This window comes from Zingiber officinale, chromosome 4A, assembly GCF_018446385.1.
Source record: "Zingiber officinale cultivar Zhangliang chromosome 4A, Zo_v1.1, whole genome shotgun sequence".
Lineage (NCBI taxonomy): Eukaryota > Viridiplantae > Streptophyta > Magnoliopsida > Zingiberales > Zingiberaceae > Zingiber > Zingiber officinale.
The window spans coordinates 52,582,150-52,599,963 of record NC_055992.1 but is presented as its reverse complement, the minus strand read 5'-3'; the positions used below and the strand labels follow the sequence as shown (position 1 = coordinate 52,599,963).

General features: G+C 39.5%; 1 protein-coding gene, 1 non-coding gene and 2 pseudogenes across 4 annotated transcripts in view; 2 read left to right on the top strand and 2 right to left on the bottom strand.

Moving 5' to 3' along the window:
• Positions 1-17,016, top strand: part of LOC121969911 (lysine-specific demethylase JMJ30-like) — a 37,171-nt gene extending 20,155 nt beyond the window's left edge. For 2 of the 3 annotated variants that reach the window (XM_042520227.1, XM_042520228.1), the window contains 2 exons: positions 16,358-16,450; positions 16,691-17,016. In XM_042520227.1, the coding sequence (XP_042376161.1) occupies positions 16,358-16,450; positions 16,691-16,882 (285 nt within the window). In that variant the 3' untranslated portion in view covers positions 16,883-17,016. The remainder of the gene's footprint in view (positions 1-16,357; positions 16,451-16,690) is intronic. The other variant, XM_042520229.1, reaches the window with a different exon arrangement.
• LOC121974065 lies at positions 5,926-6,031 on the top strand. Its single transcript, XR_006109933.1, has one exon. It is a non-coding gene; the product is annotated as a small nucleolar RNA R71 (small nucleolar RNA).
• LOC121974075 lies at positions 12,627-12,799 on the bottom strand (annotated as a pseudogene).
• Positions 12,805-12,949, bottom strand: LOC121974109 (annotated as a pseudogene).
• Positions 17,017-17,814: the final 798 nt, after the last annotated feature.

Here is a 17,814-nt window from a genome sequence, read left to right as displayed (position 1 = left end):
CCAAGTATCCATCAATCCTTTCGACCTACTTGACTTCCCAAGACCGGATGTCCGATCATCCTTGATCCATCTGGATTTTCCCTTGCCTGGCTTCACTCACCAGGGCTTTCACCTAGCTTCACTCACTAGGGTTTTCCATCTGCCTAGCTTCACTCACTAGGACTTTCACCTAGCTTCACTCACTAGGGTTTTCACTCTGCCTAGCTTCACTTACTAGGACTTTCACCTGGCTTTACTCACCAGGATTTCCATCTGCCTAGCTTCACTCACTAGGACTTTCACCTAGCTTCACTCACTAGGGTTTTCACTCTGCCTAGCTTCACTCACTAGGACTTCCTTCTGCCTGGCTTCACTCACCAGGACTTTTCTTCTGCCTGGCTTCACTCACCAGGACTTTCATTTTGCCTAACATCCCAGTTAGGACTTCCCAGTCAAGTATCCAGTCAACCTTGACCTACTTGACTCTTCTTCAATCAATATCTTATTGTCAAACATCTAAACCTAAACCAAGACTCAGCTTGGTTACCCAGGTCAACCTTGACCTGAGGGATATTGCACCAACAAATAACACCAAAATCATTAGAAATACCTTTGAAACAAGAATTTCTCTCATTTGTTGCAACCATCTTCTCCTTCCCTTTTCTTCTAGAAGAAGATACCTTTATCACGTTTTCCATGGTAGAAGAGATTCGAGCCTTCAAAAAGGAGAATGAGAGGAAGAAATTAGAAGTGGTAGTTGAAACCCTAGAGATAAGAAAATGAGAGAGAAGAAGGAAGAGGGAAGGAGGTGTGTGGCCATGTGCCACCCACACCCCGTGCCCTAACCTCTTTTAAGGGTGTGGACTGGGCCGTGTATTATTACACGGCCTAAATCAATTTCTCTTCGCACGGCCGTGTATGGTACACGGCCAGGGCCCTCTTGCTCACTGGAAATCCTGCATGGCCGTGTGAGGTACACGGCCAGGGCCTTCCTGGTCTCTGGAAATCTCATATGGCCGTGTGGTGTACACGGCCAGGGCTCCATCTAGCTTCAAATCTTTACACGGTTGTGTGAGGTTCACACGACCGTGACAACTTCCATCTATGCTGCATCCACACGGCCTGGGCAACCCCCCATGGCAGGGTCGTGTGAGGTACAAGAATGGTGCCTTCCTCCTTTGCTTCGCTTGCGGATTTGGCTTTAAACACGAAACCTTTACCAATTTCGACTCCTGTGTACAGAAAATGCACAAAAGCAGATCTCCGAACAAAAAGAGTAATATGCTAAAAGGAAAGTTGCAAGTATAAAAATACGTAGACAAAACATGTGCAAAATATGTGAATGTGCGTAAACATGCTAAACAAGTGTATACAATCTACTCATCTCTCTAAGATGCTTAGCTTATTTCATGCTACCCAAGATAAAGAAAAGAGATACATTAAGCGTACTACTAACATCACTTAAAATATCATGAATCTAGATAATGAACGTGCTAACATTTAATCTTGAAGACAAGAAAGCATATAAGTGAAGTTTTGATGTTCTCAAGATGTATGCCACAAGATTTTTCAAAAGATAGTCGAGTGACTATCAAAACAAGCAATCAAAGCAAGACAATCGAAATAAAGCGCAGAACACAAACTAAACATGCAGAAAACAAGCAAAAACTAAAAACTAGAATGCAAAAAGAAAAATCAGGTTCGACACCCCCCAGACTTAAACTTTTCATCGTCCCGATGAAATCAATATGGTGGAGGAGATGGAGGTGGAGGAGGACGAGGAAAAGGATGCCTACGACGTGATTGGCCAATGGGAAAGCTAGGGAAACCAGGAGTTTCGCTTAGGATTATATGATACTCAAACAAAGCATCTACTTGTTGGCTAGTGATACTCATGCTTTGCATAAAATCTCTCATTCTAGCTTGATCCGTATCATAATCCTGGACAAATTCAGCCACTTGACCTTGAAAATTCCTCGTGAATCGAAAGTGCTTTTGTACTTCTCTAAACTGATTATCTGATAAAGAAAAACGACCTTCTAACATTCTTCGTTGGGCATCATGTTTCTCATGAAGCGATTCTAGAGAAGTACGAAAATCAGAAAAGTCAAAACTGGAAGAACCCGTACCATAGGCAAAAGAATGCCTAGCAGGATCCGGGTGTCCGGAAGGCTGCGGATATCCAGATGTCGAGGGCTCAATGTGTGGCTCTATGTCTCCGAATATGGAGGGGACATTTTCGGGGTCTACATCAGTGATTATCCAATTAGCTGGGTTGCGAATTGAAGTTCGATTAGGACAAGGAAGAGGTAAAGGAAAACCATTCCTCCTAAGAAATGTGACACCGTTCTCATCCCGAATAATCATTTTCATAGCAAGACATGCATCCATGTCGATCATATCATTGCCATGAATAACTTCCAACTTATCTAAATCAAGTTCCAAGTTAATTGCTATTTGAGTAATCAACCCACCAAGAACTATTGATCCCGAAGACGCCCTCGCAGCTCTCACTAAAGTTTGCAGAAAATGAAAACCGGAATCAAAATCGACCTTATGCAACATAACCCATAGAGCATAGAGTTCTACTTTCTTAACGACTCCATCATTTTCCCTTCTACCAAAAATAGTTTTGCTCATGACTCGATGTAAATATCTAAAAACATAATTTTGCATGTGAGAAGTCTTGACTCTAGAGGGCTCATAGGGATGATCTAATCCAGTGATACAATTCCAAAAATTGTTCCAATTAAACCTAGAGTCAAACCTCCGAGAACTACCGAAAGACAATCCAAAACAAGTGTTAAAATCACTAAATGTCTATTGAAATTCTTGATTCATTAATCTAAAGGTTAGCTTGCCAACATAATCATCCTCATTGGCAAAATGGACATCTAGTGAACTTAGAAACTCCAAAACAAGGCGAGGATAAGTAGATAGATGTGTGTACAACATATCACTCCAATCTAGGAACCCAATCATCCAATCTATATCGTCTCTAATTCCCATCATATCTAAAATAGTTGGGTCTATATACCTAGTGCACACGATCTTTCTATTGACAAGAATTGCAAATCTAGTTATTTGATCATCATTTCTAAACACAATATTGAATTCAGTGTCATTACCTTCGTTGTGTGAGGTCCTCTTTCCTTTGCCTTGCACCGGTTGTTTCCCTTTGTCTTTGGATGACTCTTTCCCTTTGTCTCCACCATTAGATCCCCCACCACCCTTGCGAAATCTCTTCAATAGGTTGGACATATTGTCAAGTTTGAGTGGGGAAGGGTACTGTTTATGGTTGGAGAAACTTGATCTTGAAGAAATAGATCTCGAAAAACAAGATCTTAGGTTAAGAAAGTGGAGATCTCAAGTCCAAGAGAAAAGAAGAATCTAGATCTAGATGAAGTTTGTGGAAAAGAAAGGGTTTTAGGTCTAGATCTGAAAAGGTTTGGAAAAAAAGTTGAAGAAGGGAGGAATTATGGAGGGAAGAGGGTGTTGAGATGAGGAGGGTGTGTGGGGGACACGGCTTGGATCTGGCCATGTATAGAAGACACAGCCTGAATAGGTTTCTCCACACTGGTCGTGTAGATCTACACGGCCCCTGCCTTCTCCTTCTCGGGTATATCTTTGCACGACCGTGTGTGGGACACGGCCTCACCAGCCTCCTTCTCTGGAATCAGTACACGCCGTGTCTGATGACACGTCCAGTGCATACTTCTGCACTGGTTCCTTCACACGGCCGTGTGTGAGACACAGTCGAGAAGTTCTCCTCCTCTGGATTCTTCACACGGCTGTGTCTGGGACACGACCATACACCTTTTCTTCTCTGGAGACTCCACACGGCCGTGTCATGTAGACACGACCCAAGCATCTCCCTTCTCTGCACCATAAGCCTGGCCGTGTACAGCACACGGTCATGCTCTGTTTTGCTCCAATTGATGCTTCTTCTCCTTTCTAGCTCTTTCAACACTTCCATGCCCATGAAGAAGTCATGGCCAGCTCATGGAAGTGAAATTTCGACCTGAAAACAAAGCAAAAACCAAGTAAAAACACTACTAATGAACAATAGAAATATGGAATGAAACTAATTAAAAAGAACCCTTGGGTTGCATCCCAAGAAGCGCTTGTTTAAAGTCTTTAGCTCGACCAATCTTGATTACTCCCCTCTTTTCCTTGCCCTTGGAGGGCAGGCATATTTGTCATTTTTGTTGGGAGGTCTTCTCCCAACATCTTCCACCATATTATTCTCTTCATTTGGTGGCCTCCCATGATGATGGAAGTTCCATTCCTCCAGTTTGTAAATGCTTGCCCTGCTACAAGCATTCAACAGAGAAGAGACATGGTTAGAGGCATTAGATAAATCATATTCCAACCGTTCCTTACCAATCACTAAAGATAGTTTATGGTTTTTAACATCTATAATAGCTCCTGCTATAGTAAAGAATGGTCTTCCCAATATAATAGGGATTTTTGGGTCCTCCTCCATGTCTACCACAACAAAATTGGTGGGAATTATACTTCCACCTACTTCTATCGACACATCTTCAACGATACCCATAGGGTATTTGCAGGAGTGATCAGCAAGTTGTAGTGCCATGGTAGTAAGTTTAAAGTTTTTGAGACCTAATTTATTACAAATGGAATAAGGAATGAGGCTAACACTTGCCCCCAAATCACAAAAAGTTTTCTCAATAAATTCAGTTCCTATATTGCAAGGAATATAAAAGCTTCCAGGGTCTTTCAACTTTGGGGAAGTGTTCTTTTCAAAAAGAGCGCTGCATTCCTCTGTAAGTGCAATGGTCTCTATATCTCCTTTACTTCTCTTATTTGACATGATGTCCTTCAGGAATTTGGCAAACTTGGGTATTTGAAGGATTGCATCAATGAGTGGTACTTCAACACATATTTCTTTTACCTTCTCCAAGAATTTGCCAAACTCTTCATCCTTCTTTAACATAATAAGTCTTTGAGGAAAAGGGACTACTATACTTTGATGGTTAAGTGGAAGAGTCTCTTCAACCTTAGTGGTACTCTCCTCATCAACTTGAATCTGATTTGGTGCTGGAGGAGAGAGCTCTTCTTCAGTGTGCATCCCTTTTGGAGCAGTCACTTGGGGATCTCCCAATGTCCGTCCGCTCTTGAGCTCAATTCTATTGCAGTGCTCCATAGCATTGACATCAGGCTTGCCAGGTAATTGTTCTGGTGCTCTAGAAGATAAGGAAGCTAGTTGGGCAATCTGTCTTTCTAGAATCTTTTGATGTCTATCAAAATTATCCATTCTGAGTAAGCTTTAAAATGTCTTGTTTCATTTCATTCTGAGTAGACATAATTTCTTCAAACATCTTTTCAATTTTAGACATAGGAAAACCTTGAGAAGATTGTTGCTGAAAATTCTGCTGTCCGGATTGAAAATTAGGTCTTGCCCTCATAGATGGTCCTTGATCTTGATTGTTTCTATAGGAAAAATTTGGATGACTTTTCCATCCAGGGTTGTAGGTATTTGAGTATGGGTTGTTCTGTCTTTGATTGAAACCCATGATTGCATCACATTGCTCTAATTGATTGATTTGTGCGGTGATAACTCCTAATGGGCATGAGTCATTTGAATGTTCAGAACTTCCACATACTTCATAAGAAGAAACAACGACATTAACCGTATTTGAAATAACTCCCATATTCTCAAACCTTTTTGTAAGAGCATCCAGTTTTGCAGCCAATAAAGTCACTGCATCAACATCAAATTTTCTTGATGCTTTTGTTGGGTTCATACAAGAATAACTACCACTTCTCTCATTATCCCATTGATGGTGGTTTTGTGCTACATTTTCAATTATCTCCTCGGCTTCATCCAAGCTTTTATTCATAAGTGCCCCTCCAACAGTTGAATCTAGGGACACTTTTGTATGATAATTAATGCAAAATGTATGTAGCACTAACCACCTTTCCAAACCATGGTGTGGGCATTGTCTGAGCATACTATTGTATCTATCCCAAACTTCAAATAAAGATTCAGAGTTCACTTGTTTGAAGCTTGCAATAAGATTCCTCATATGAGCTGTTTTACTTAGAGGATAGAATTTGTCAAGGAATTGTTGCTCACATTGCTCCCATGTGGTGATGCTATTTGGAGCCAAAGAATTCAACCATTGCTTGGCTCTATCTCTCAAAGAAAACCCAAATAATAGTGATAGTAGGCGCACTGCCTCTAAAGGAACACCATTCATTTTCATTGTGCCGCATATTTCATAGAAGACTTCCAAATGTTGATTTGGGTCTTCATGCGGTCCTCCACCAAATTGATTTTGCTGCACCATAGATATAATTGCAGGTTTGATCTCAAAATTATTTGCTTCAACTGAAGGCCTTGAAATACTAGATCGAAAACCCTAGCATAAGGTGCAGCATAATCCTTTAGTGGTCTATTCGCTATGATAGAGTGTTCTTGTTCTTCTTGTTGTTTTTGCAGAATTTTTCTTCTATGAAATGTTCTGTCTATCTCGGGATCAAGAGGAAGAAGTTCTCCTGTAAAGTTAGTATTTCGCATACACAAGAACAAGATAGCAAGATATGTTTACAAAAGAAAAAGAAAGAAAGAGACTAAATCAAAAGAAAACAGAGAAAAGTTAGACAAGAATATTAGAATCAAAATGCAGAATTAGAGTTACAACAAAAGGAATTGACAAGAATGTTATACAAGAAAGGAAAAACTTATGAAAACAGAATTCTAAGAGTTAGATTACAACTATGCAAATGAAAAGAGAAGTTATGTCTAGTCTAACTCAATTGAAAATCTCTAATGTTATAGCGCAGTCCCCGACAATGGCGCCAAAAACTTGTTGACCTTCGCAAGTGTACGGAAAATGTCACAAGTAATAATAAAAGATATCGAATCCACAGGGACTGGAATAAGCACTAAAGATGTCTCAAAGCGAGTTAGTTAAACAACCAATCAATTGATTTACAAAGTCTAAGTGTAACTATGAAATGTAAACAAAGAAATGAAAGAATAAGAAACAAGAATAAGGGCAATGATAAAGGTATGTTCTAGGAGTTTTGGTTTCTTTGTAATGTTATTCAATATAATGATCTACCAAATTTTATTTCTCAATTGTCCATCATTTGTAGAAGGTTGCCGGTTCCCTCTTGCAATAGACAACCGGCCTAGGACTGAAATATATCTAAATTCGATCAATTAGGAATGAACCCTATGTTGTCCTTATACGGACTTGCCTATCACGTGCGTCCCTCGGAAAATCAACATAGAAATCCACTACTTCTCAACCTCATTAAGATATAAAGATTAATTCATCCAATCTATCCTACCCTCTTTAAATACCAAATTTCTCTCTCAAGATTACCTCTCAAACGTCCTTACATGGGCATGTTCCTGTCACGAATGTTCCTCGGAAAATCGAATGAGAAGCAATCCATACAAGATCCACAAGATATTCAAACATTCAATCAAGTATGGTAATTAAACCCTAATCACAACAATCCACACAAGAAAGAATAGATACAAAACAGGGCAAAATCATAGAAATAGGAATCTTGGCAAATCCACAAGAGTTTACATCCAATATTCATTACAAATACTCCATCCATCCTAGAACAAAAGATCTAATCCATGGAACAAGGAAAGAATCCAAAAGAAGAAGAAAAGATAAACATCTTGATCCCCAAATCCAAGAAAGAAAGGGAAGAAAAGCTTATCTACGATGAAGAACCATCTTCGGATCCAATCCTCGCTCCCCGGAGTCGAAACGTTGAAGATCCGCCTTTAGAATCGCCGAAATCCCTCCAAGAAGGTGGAGGAACGCCCAAATCTTGAATTCCCTCCAAAAGGGAGAAGATCCCCCTTCAAATCTTGAAGAAACCTTTATATAGAGGTGAGGTTCGGGCGCCACACGACCCCAAAGCACGACCGTGTGAGGCTCACACGGCCAGAGCCATTTCCTTCTCTGCCAACCTTACACGGCCGTGTGTGGTACACGCCCGTGGCTTGCTTCTGCCAACACTCCCCTTGCACGGCCGTGTAGATCTACCCGGCCTGCACTGGCTCCTCCTCTGGAAACCTGGCACGGCCGTGTGGTGTACACGGCCAGGGCCCTCTTGCTCACTGGAAATCCTGCACGGCCGTGTGAGGTACACGGCCAGGGCCTTCTTGGTCTCTAGAAATCTCATATGGCCGTGTGGTGTACATGGCCAGGGCTCCATCTAGCTTCAAATCTTTACACGGCCGTGTGAGGTTCACACGACCGTGACAACTTCCATCTTTGCTGCATCCACACGACCAAGGAACTCCACATGGCCTGGGCAACCCCCATGGCAAGGCTGTGTGAGGTACAAGAATGGTTCCTTCCTCCTTTGCTTCGCTTGCGGATTTGGCTTTAAACACGAAACCTTCACCAATTTCGACTCCTGTGTACAGAAAACGCACAAAAGCAGATCTCCGAACAAAAAGAGTAAATATGCTAAAAGGAAAGCTGGAAGTATAAAAATACGTAGACAAAGCATGTGCAAAATATGTGAATGTGCGTCAAAACATGCTAAACAAGTGTATACAATCTACGCACATCATTGCGTAAATATATGGAAAAACCTCAAAACCTGCAACGATAATACTCATGGTGGTGAGTAATGAAAAACGACGACTCAGGGCATCTGTGCATCTGGGACACGATTCAAACTTCCTGCTTGGTGCCTTAGCGAAAAGATGAACTCCTGCAAGTAAGCCACCCACTTGTCATGCCACCTACTCAGCTTGTGTTGACAATTGATGTACTTTAAGGCTTAGTGATCAGTAAACAGGATTAACTCCAGGTAGTGACGTCAATGCTTTAAGGACTGAACAATGACATAGAACTCCAAATTGCAAGTAGAATAATTTCTCTTGGATCCAGATAGTTTCTCATTGAAGAAAGCAATTAAACGCCCAGAATGACTGAGAACACCTCCTATACTAATGTTGGACGCATCACAATTGATCTCGAATACTTGGTCAAAATTAGGAAGTCCCAAAACTAGTGCCTCGCTCATCTTCTACTTGACTAGTTGAAAACTAGTCTCTATTTCTTCAAACCACTTGAAATCTCGTCCTTTGAGACACTTAGTGATGGAATTAATCAGAGTGCATTTATCTTTGCTTGATCTATGTGCACACCATCAGTAGACATAATAAAACTAAGGAAAATTACCAAGGTAGTAAAGAAAGAACACTTCTTTATGTTGATAAATAAGCACCCTATCTTTAAGTTTTCAAAAATAACACGGAGGTAATCGAAGTAGGATGACCACGTCGGATGGTAGACGAGAATACCATAAAAGTAAACCACCACAAACTTTCCTATGAAAGGCTGTAGGATCTGATGCATAAATCTCATGAAGGTGCTGGGTGTATTGGATAATCCAAAGGGCATGACCATCCACTCATAGCCTATGTTGTGTCTTGAATGTGGTCTTTCATTCATCTCCAGGCCTTATTCTGATATGGTGGTATCCACTTTTAAGGTCAAATTTTTAGAAGACCTTAAAACTGAATAGTTGATTCAACATATCGTCCAAGCGGGGAATTGGAAACCTATACTTCACTAATTTGTACTTCACTATAATCTTGTTGATGGCTCGACTGTCAACACATATACGTCATGAGTTATCTGTCTTTGGCACTAGTATGGCATCAACTGTACATGAGCTCATGCTCATACGGATATAGCCATTCTCCAATAATTCCACTACCTATCGTTACAATTCTTCTACCTCCGTGCGACTAAGAGGATATGCTTGTCGATTAGGCAAACTCGACCCTGGAATAAGGTCAATATGATGTTGGATATTGCGCATAGGTAGTAACCTAGAAGAAAGATCCTCATGCATCAGCTCATCAAACTCTGCTAGCAGCTGCTGTACTTCGGCTGGTATCTCAATGTCCGTGGCTGGGACATCGCTCAAAGCATGGACAACACCTCCCTACTCCATCTCATCTAAGAACCTAGATATATAAAGTAGATTAGTAGTTTTGACTTCTAGAAATAGAGTGACTTCTTCTCGCCCCGGTGCCAACACGATCTTCTTTCTCTTGATGTAAAGGGTGCAAGTATTCTTTCGCCTATCGAGGATGACGTTATGATCATGCCATCCCAACAGTACATGACATGCATCCTTAGCTACCACATCACACTAAGCACTATCAAAATATTTGCTACCAATTGAAAAATATACGAGACATCGCTTGTCTACCATTACCTCACTGTCTTTGTTTAGCCACGACAACTTATATGGCTTAGGATGACAATCCGTCTTTGGTTGTAATTTTTAGATAGCCTCCTTACTACGTTTTCACAATTGTCACTGTCAATGATCATCTTGCACTTTATTCGTGACAGTGCTGGTGGTGTGAAAGATATTGGTTCTCAGCCATTAATTCCTTGAATCGCCCTTAGGAGTCAGTAGGCTCTTGTGCATGACCAAAGTTTTATGGTCATCATTGTAAAGCATGTTATCAGCTTCATACACTAGTTCGCCAATTGCCACTATATCTTCTACCACATCTTCCTCAATCAGTAAACTTTTACCCTTCGGATCAACAAGAGCAGGTTTCCTATATTGGTTCGCCCTATGTCCCTATTCACAATATTGATAAGATTTGATAGGCTTAGAGTAAATTTGCCATGACTACTATTGTGAAGGACGAGAATTCTGAGGGTAAAATGGTCGACTATTTTGGTCCCTTCTCCTTATTGGTTTTCGATTCTGCTGCTTGTCAACCACAGTGCACGCTAGTAGGCCTCTGAAATTGTCAAGAACAAATGAAGGCTGACGGCATCTTGCAACACTAGGCACAACCCCCTAAGTATCGTGCCACCTTCTGCTTCTCTGTCTGAGACAAGTTGTTTCGGGCAACCAACTGAAAGAACTCTTCCGTATATTCGTCGATCGATATCGTGCCCTGTCTCAACGAGTGAAGTCGCTGGAACAGAGTTTGGGTGTAGTCGTAAGGAAGAAAGTGCTTTCTCATCTTCTTCTTTATTTTTTCCCAGTTAGTTATTTGAGATTTAACTTGTCTATCTCGTGAGAGTCGTATCTGCTCCCACCACGCCGAAGCTCACCCCTTGAATTTGATGGTAATCAACTTCACCTTCATCCGATCTGGAACTTGTTTATAATTGAAGATCTGCTTCACTTTGTTGATCCAATGCCTGCAATGTATCAGAAAATTTGGGTAGTTCAACCAAAAATATCGTGGTCTCTATAGGGTTCCTTCCGACCATGACACTCCTAGTATGTAGTCTGCTCATAATAAGGGTTCTTGAAGGTAGACTCAGATCGATGATTTGAGATTTCACAACCTTCATGCATCCACACCTCTTCTGCTAGGTGCCGGATTATATCTACAACCTATAAATCCTCATTCGTTAACTCATGAACGCTACAATCTCGGTGCCTGGTTTCCTCTATAGGAACTTGTTTGTTGTTGCGACCACGACCACAACAACAATGACCTTCCATTGGTTTTGATTTTCTTTGATGCCAATTGATGTTGGACAGGATAGCGATTATTCTGCGGGTAGACGAGAAGGGGAAATTGGAGAGAAGGCAAGAAGAGAACTCGAAGAAAACAAAGAGAAAACCGCCATTCCAAAGAAAGGAAACTTTGTTAGTAATTGAGGGATGAATCCCCATACAACTAAACATGTATTTATATAGACTCTAGACTCTAAGACAAATAAAGGAAAGAAATCCTAATATATGGACCTCAATTCCTATCTTGTAAAAAAGAAAAAAAAATCCTTTCGGAAAAGGAAGGTTCTTAACAGAAACTGAAATTAACAAAACAAGATGTTGATATAGACAAATCCTAACCCATAAATACTAGAAAGTTCAAAATTACCCTTAATACCATAAAACGAAAATTATTAAACATAGCAAAAAGATCTTCGGAGACTCCGACGAGGGCCTAAACATTGCTTTTTGACCCAAAACTTGGTGGCTATGGGTTCTTCTATAATAAATATAGATTTTTGAATTCTGCACGCGTGACTACTGACAAAGCTTGATTCCGAGTTCCAAGTTAAAAGTTATAATCCTTTTAAATTTAAGCGGTCATATTAGATTGGTCCTGCATTAATTGAGGATGACGGTCGAAAGAAGCTAATGGAAGGCAAGGTGATGTTGATGGTTGAGAAGAGGTACAAGCAAGTGGCGGTGATGCATAGAGAGGTGTAAGTTGATGGGAAGGCGATGTGGTAGCAGATAGGAGGTAGTGCTCCTTGCTGGTGGTCTTGTGGAGGTGCATAAATGGGAGGGGGTGAGGTGGAAAAAGTGTGGGTGGGGTTGAGGAGGAGCAGTTCATGGACTAGGGTCCAATTGGATGTTTTTTGATTGCCTTTTTCCATAATTAGTGTTGTGTCCTGTCTTAGGAAATAACTACACATCATTAGCAGAATGACCCAAATCCAATCCATGAGATTTAAGATAACTTACATGATGGAAAAGAAATTAATGGATGCACATTTCAGTTAGTGGTCAAGACTTATCATATAACTAAAATTATTTCAAGTTCTTAATTTAATACTAGCGAACGCGCACACGTGTTGCATGTGTAATATAATGGGATGAGAATCTGAACTATTTGGGTTCTCGAGTGTCCCTTGCGTTGCACTACTGCAGGGGCCTGATGCACCCTTGACGCTCGAAAATCCCAACAGCAAACTAGTGTAACGGATTCCCCCTCACAAAAAAATAATTTAATTTTTTATATCAGGTATTGAACCGATAAGAATAGATATTATACTTGATCTTAGCCAAAAGATCTATAAATTGGACTTGGTAAGGTGTGTCAGTCCATGTAGTAGTGCAACGCAAGGGCTACGCTCGAGAACCCTATCAACAAACTACTGTAACGGACTCTTCATCATAAAAAATTTATTTAATATCACACTTTATCTTATAGCCAAAAAGCAGAGAAAAGTATGCTTTCTAATGTGTCGGCCCAAGATATTTATAGAAGCTTCTCCGCTCGCGGTGTTGCTAATCTTAGGATATGAAACTAAAGAGAACCATGACAGTGTATATTTTTTTTTTATATAAAACAATCAGAGAAAATTACTACTAAATCTTAAAATGATTTTCAGTATGAAAAAAAGGATATTAACGTAATTTTATTTTAAGCTTCACCAAAATTAGTTATTAAAGGTTGAGATTCTTAATAAAATAGTAAGATTAGCAATCAACTACTGGCATGGGTAAGCCTATTGTTGCTGAGACCGAAGATATAACATTTGGATAATATGACTGGATTATTTGATTTAGGTATAAGGTTGTTTTACAACATAATAACTCTTACATCTAAAATAATGTTGGAATGACGAAGCTGCTCAAGACATTAATTAAATCATCTTCATCTTTCTGGGAATAAAACCTGTTCACCCCAATTCAATTTAATACAACCTATTCACCCCATTCCAATTTAAAAACTGGCATGTGCTGTACATAAATAATACTATGCAAGTCCCATCCACAAATAGTTCTCCACTGTCAGAAAAATCTGAATAGTTAATTATTTAGTTGTGCATAGAGTTCAGAGAAGATCCATTGAGTCAACCCCAGATTATTCAAGTTCATGGCTCGCTGTTCTAATTGTATATATACTTATGGATCTGATTTTATTTGGCTCAGTTTTTCTTTTTTCCTTTTTCAGAAAAGCCAATCTGATTGCACTGTTTTCAGTTTTTTCCCTCTTATTTTTGAGTTTGATTTTAAAACTGGAATCATCTGGCAAGGATTTTTTTTTTTTTTTCTAGAAATTGAATTGAATTGAATTGTCTCGACTGTCCACAAGAATCATTTGGGCGAGGATGGGGTTTTCAACTTCTTTTGGGTTAATTGTTCAGCCTTTTCAGCTTTTACCATGTTCTAACACTCCCTCCTCTCTATCTGTGACCACAATAGTGCTGATATAGTTGGTTTCCTCTTCAAGATGCAGTGGTGTTTTTTATCCTAGTTATCATTTCTGACACTAAGAACACCAAGATACCCTTGATTGTGCCTTTTTTGGTCCCCATTCACCACATGGCTTTTGTTCTCCACTCATGATCGGTTTACAAATCTTCTGATGGATGCCTTGGCACATCTTAGTTTGTTTAGCACATTATTGTGGTTCCAGATTATGCTGCAGTATGAGTTGTATAAGTTATGAACTTGTAAATATGCCATCTTTATACTGGTTAAATGTATTGCATTCTGTGGAAATTGATGAGTAGTTTGAAATAAATTGTTATTCTGAACATACGGCAGTTGATGTAAATAACTTTTAAATGTTAGGTTTGTTTAACTTATTTGAATGAATGCCATAACAAAATATTTAATATCCAGGCATATTTGAATGAGCTTATTGAGCAGTTTGCTCCACTAGGACAGTAATTTATATATTGGGAATTGCTCAAAAGGTGCACGCAGAGTTGGGAATTGATCAAAAGGCGCATCATACTTTCACTAATTTATCGGTCTTCCCGTTCTACCCGGCAAATATGACTTTTTACTCTCTTTCCTCTCTTATTTGCATACAACTTTTCTCTATCTCTTCTATTTCCTCTCTCTCTCTCTCCTCTTTCATCCGATTAAACTTTTCTATTTTTTCCTCCTTTACATGCCCCATGGAAGTTTAATCTTGAAGCACCTCTAGAGAACCCAAAATAAGTAATGGAGGATACCTTTGGACTCCTTACAACCTCAGAAACCCATAGGAGCTGAAATAGGTGCAATTTGAACTCTCTAGGTCGATCTTTAGACTGAAATCCTCTGATGGACTTAGGCTATTTGTATTTCTGCAAACTTGCACCCATCTGGTGGGTTGAGTAAGAGGAAGGTAGATAGAGTGAACACTGTGAGTATAGTGTGGGAAGACCAGGACCACGTTGGACCTGGTATGAGAGGATTTGGTCCAGCTTGAGCCTGATCTAAGCAAATCAGGCCCATGTTGGTCTTGGTCTCTAGGAGATCAGACCCAAGTATTAGACTCCTTGCAAATTCAGAAATCCACAAGACTTGAAATGAGTGCAATTTGAGTTCTCTAGGTTTATCAATGGGTTTTGACCAAAATTGACTAATGGACCGAAGCTATTTGGATTGCTACAAACTTACACTCATCCGGTAAGGTTGAGTGAGAGGAAGATAGATATGATGTCAAACTTTAGTTCTGATCAAAGGAACACTGTGAGCTTGGTGTGGGAAAACCAAAACCATGTCGGGCCCGATCCTCTCATATGAGGCCTACATTAGGCCTGATCCTCTCATATCAAGCCCAATGTGGTCCTGATCTTCCTACACCATGCTCACAGTATTCCTTTAATCAGCACCAAGGTTTGACACCATATCTACCTTCCTCTCACTCAACTCTACCGGATGTGGTTTTAATCAGCACCAAGGTTTGACACCATATCTACCTTCCTCTCACTCAACTCTACCGGATGTGGTGCAAGTTTACAGAAATCCAAATAGCCTAGGTCTATTTGTAGGTTTCAGTCAAAGCCCACTAATCGATCTGGATAGCTCAGATTGCACCCATTTCAGATCTCGTGGATTCTCCATTACTTATTTTATTATTTATTTTGAGCTCTCCAAAGGTGCTTCAGTATTATGCTAACTTTTAGCTAGATTACTTGAGTCTGGTCTCCTAGAGACCAAGACCAATATGGGCCTGATTTGCTCAGATCAGGCCTATGATCCTCTCATATTAGGTCGACGTTGGACCTGATCCTTTTATATGAGGTCTAACATGGTCTTAGTCTTCCCACACCATGCTCACAATGTTCATTTGATCAGAACAAAGGTTTGATACCATATCTTCCTCTCACTCAATCCTATTGGATGGGTGCAAGTTTGTAGAAATCCAAATAGCATGTCCATCATTGTGTTTCAGACAAAATCCACTGATTGACTTAGAGAGCTCAGCTTGTATCTATTTTAGGTTTGGTGGATTTCTGATGTTGTAAGGAGTCCTCTATTATTTATTTCAAGCTCTCGATATGTGCTTCAGGATTAAACTTTCGTGGAACATGTAAAGGAGAAAAAAACAAAAAGTTTAATCGGAGGAAAAAGAAGAGAAAGGAAAGTTGCATGCAAATAAGAGAGAGGAGAATAAAAAGTTAGGTTTGATAGGAGGGGTAGAAAAGGAAGATAAGATAAATTAGTACGTCTTTGATAATTATCATAATATGGTACAGCTTTTGGTGAATTCCCAATTTTGTGTGCGCTTTGGACAATTCTCATTAATATATCTCCGTCAGCATCTTGTACCAAATGTGACACCAGAACTTTGAGGTTAATTCTCGGTAATCCCAATGTTTATTGTTTCACTTGATTATCTTTTGTCATCATAAAGGTGGTTGGCCGAAAATATGTAAGACTCTATCCACCATCATCATCGGAGCACTTATATCCCCATACGGAGACCATGCTTTGCAATTCCAGTCAGGTATATGGTTTCTAAATTCCTTTTAACTACTGTGCATAATTTTTCTTTTTCTGATCAAGGATTATGTACCTATCAGTATATTTCTTTTTTTGACGCCCTTAAAACATTGGTCATAGCTTGTCCATTGATTCTGCTTTTTCAAAATGTAATGCTAACGTTAGAAATAAGTTAGATATCGATTCAACTTGCACAAGTGCATTATCTGAGAGTATCATAGTTTTGTTTTGGGTTTGTCTGCAGGTAGATCTTGACAACATTGATTTAGAAGAATTTCCAGTGACGGCCGACTTGGATTTTTCCGACTGTGTCTTGGAAGAAGGTGAAATGCTTTACATTCCACCCAAATGGTGGCATTATGTGAGATCACTTTCAACAAGCTTCTCTGTCAGTTTTTGGTGGAGTGCAACAACTGATTCTTGTAGAGTGACATAGTATTAACCGTCGTCATTCTACAACATTTCTTGACTGGTATTGCATCATAGAAATTACACGTTGTAGCATTGGTAGTCATTTCACGCTGTATGCAGATCCATTAACCAAAGCAAGCCGTACATTTTTTTTCCTAACCTAATCAATACCTAATTATATAATACCTCCTTGATATTGACCTTGACCAACACCAGTTAAATTTTCATAAATTCACAACTTGACCAAAATCAGTTCGACTCTCAACAATAATATTCACTTTTCTCTATAGGATAAATATGTAAGTTCACCAAAAGAGGATAAATTGCTAAGAACTCAACGGAGTTGATATCTTCCCAACTTGCCCAAGCTCTTGAATTTCCTTTAGGAATTTGAACTTGAAGGAGCACAACAAATAAATATGCAATAGTAGGTTCTTAGTGTCCAAAAGCTCTCAAAGAGCTTACATAACCACAACTCTAATGATCATATAGAAAAGTTGAAAAGTCAATTTTAGTTAATTAGAAACCCTATCCAACCACTAGATGATTCTAATATAAAGGTTAACTCTAAGAATAATATCTCTAAAAGTCTTTCATTTGACGTTACATCTTTCTACTTAACCAAAAGTCATTTCAATCGATAATCACTAAACATAAATATTCTAATTGATCAAATCCTACATCTAGTTGATCGCAAACCTTTTTATTTGACTAGCTTGCTTGAGTCGATATAAAACCCTATCACAATGATTGACACTATCTAGGTAATCCCCTCACTCGACTTATAACTCATCATAAGCCCATTATTGTTAGCACAATCAGACACTTAGTGATGGAATCTATTATAAGTTTTAATTATTTGGGGATATAGGTTAAGTTAGGATCCTATTTGCATTTAATAAGTATAGGAGGTTATGTAAGACTTAATTGAGAAATACATGAAGACTTGACGCGATC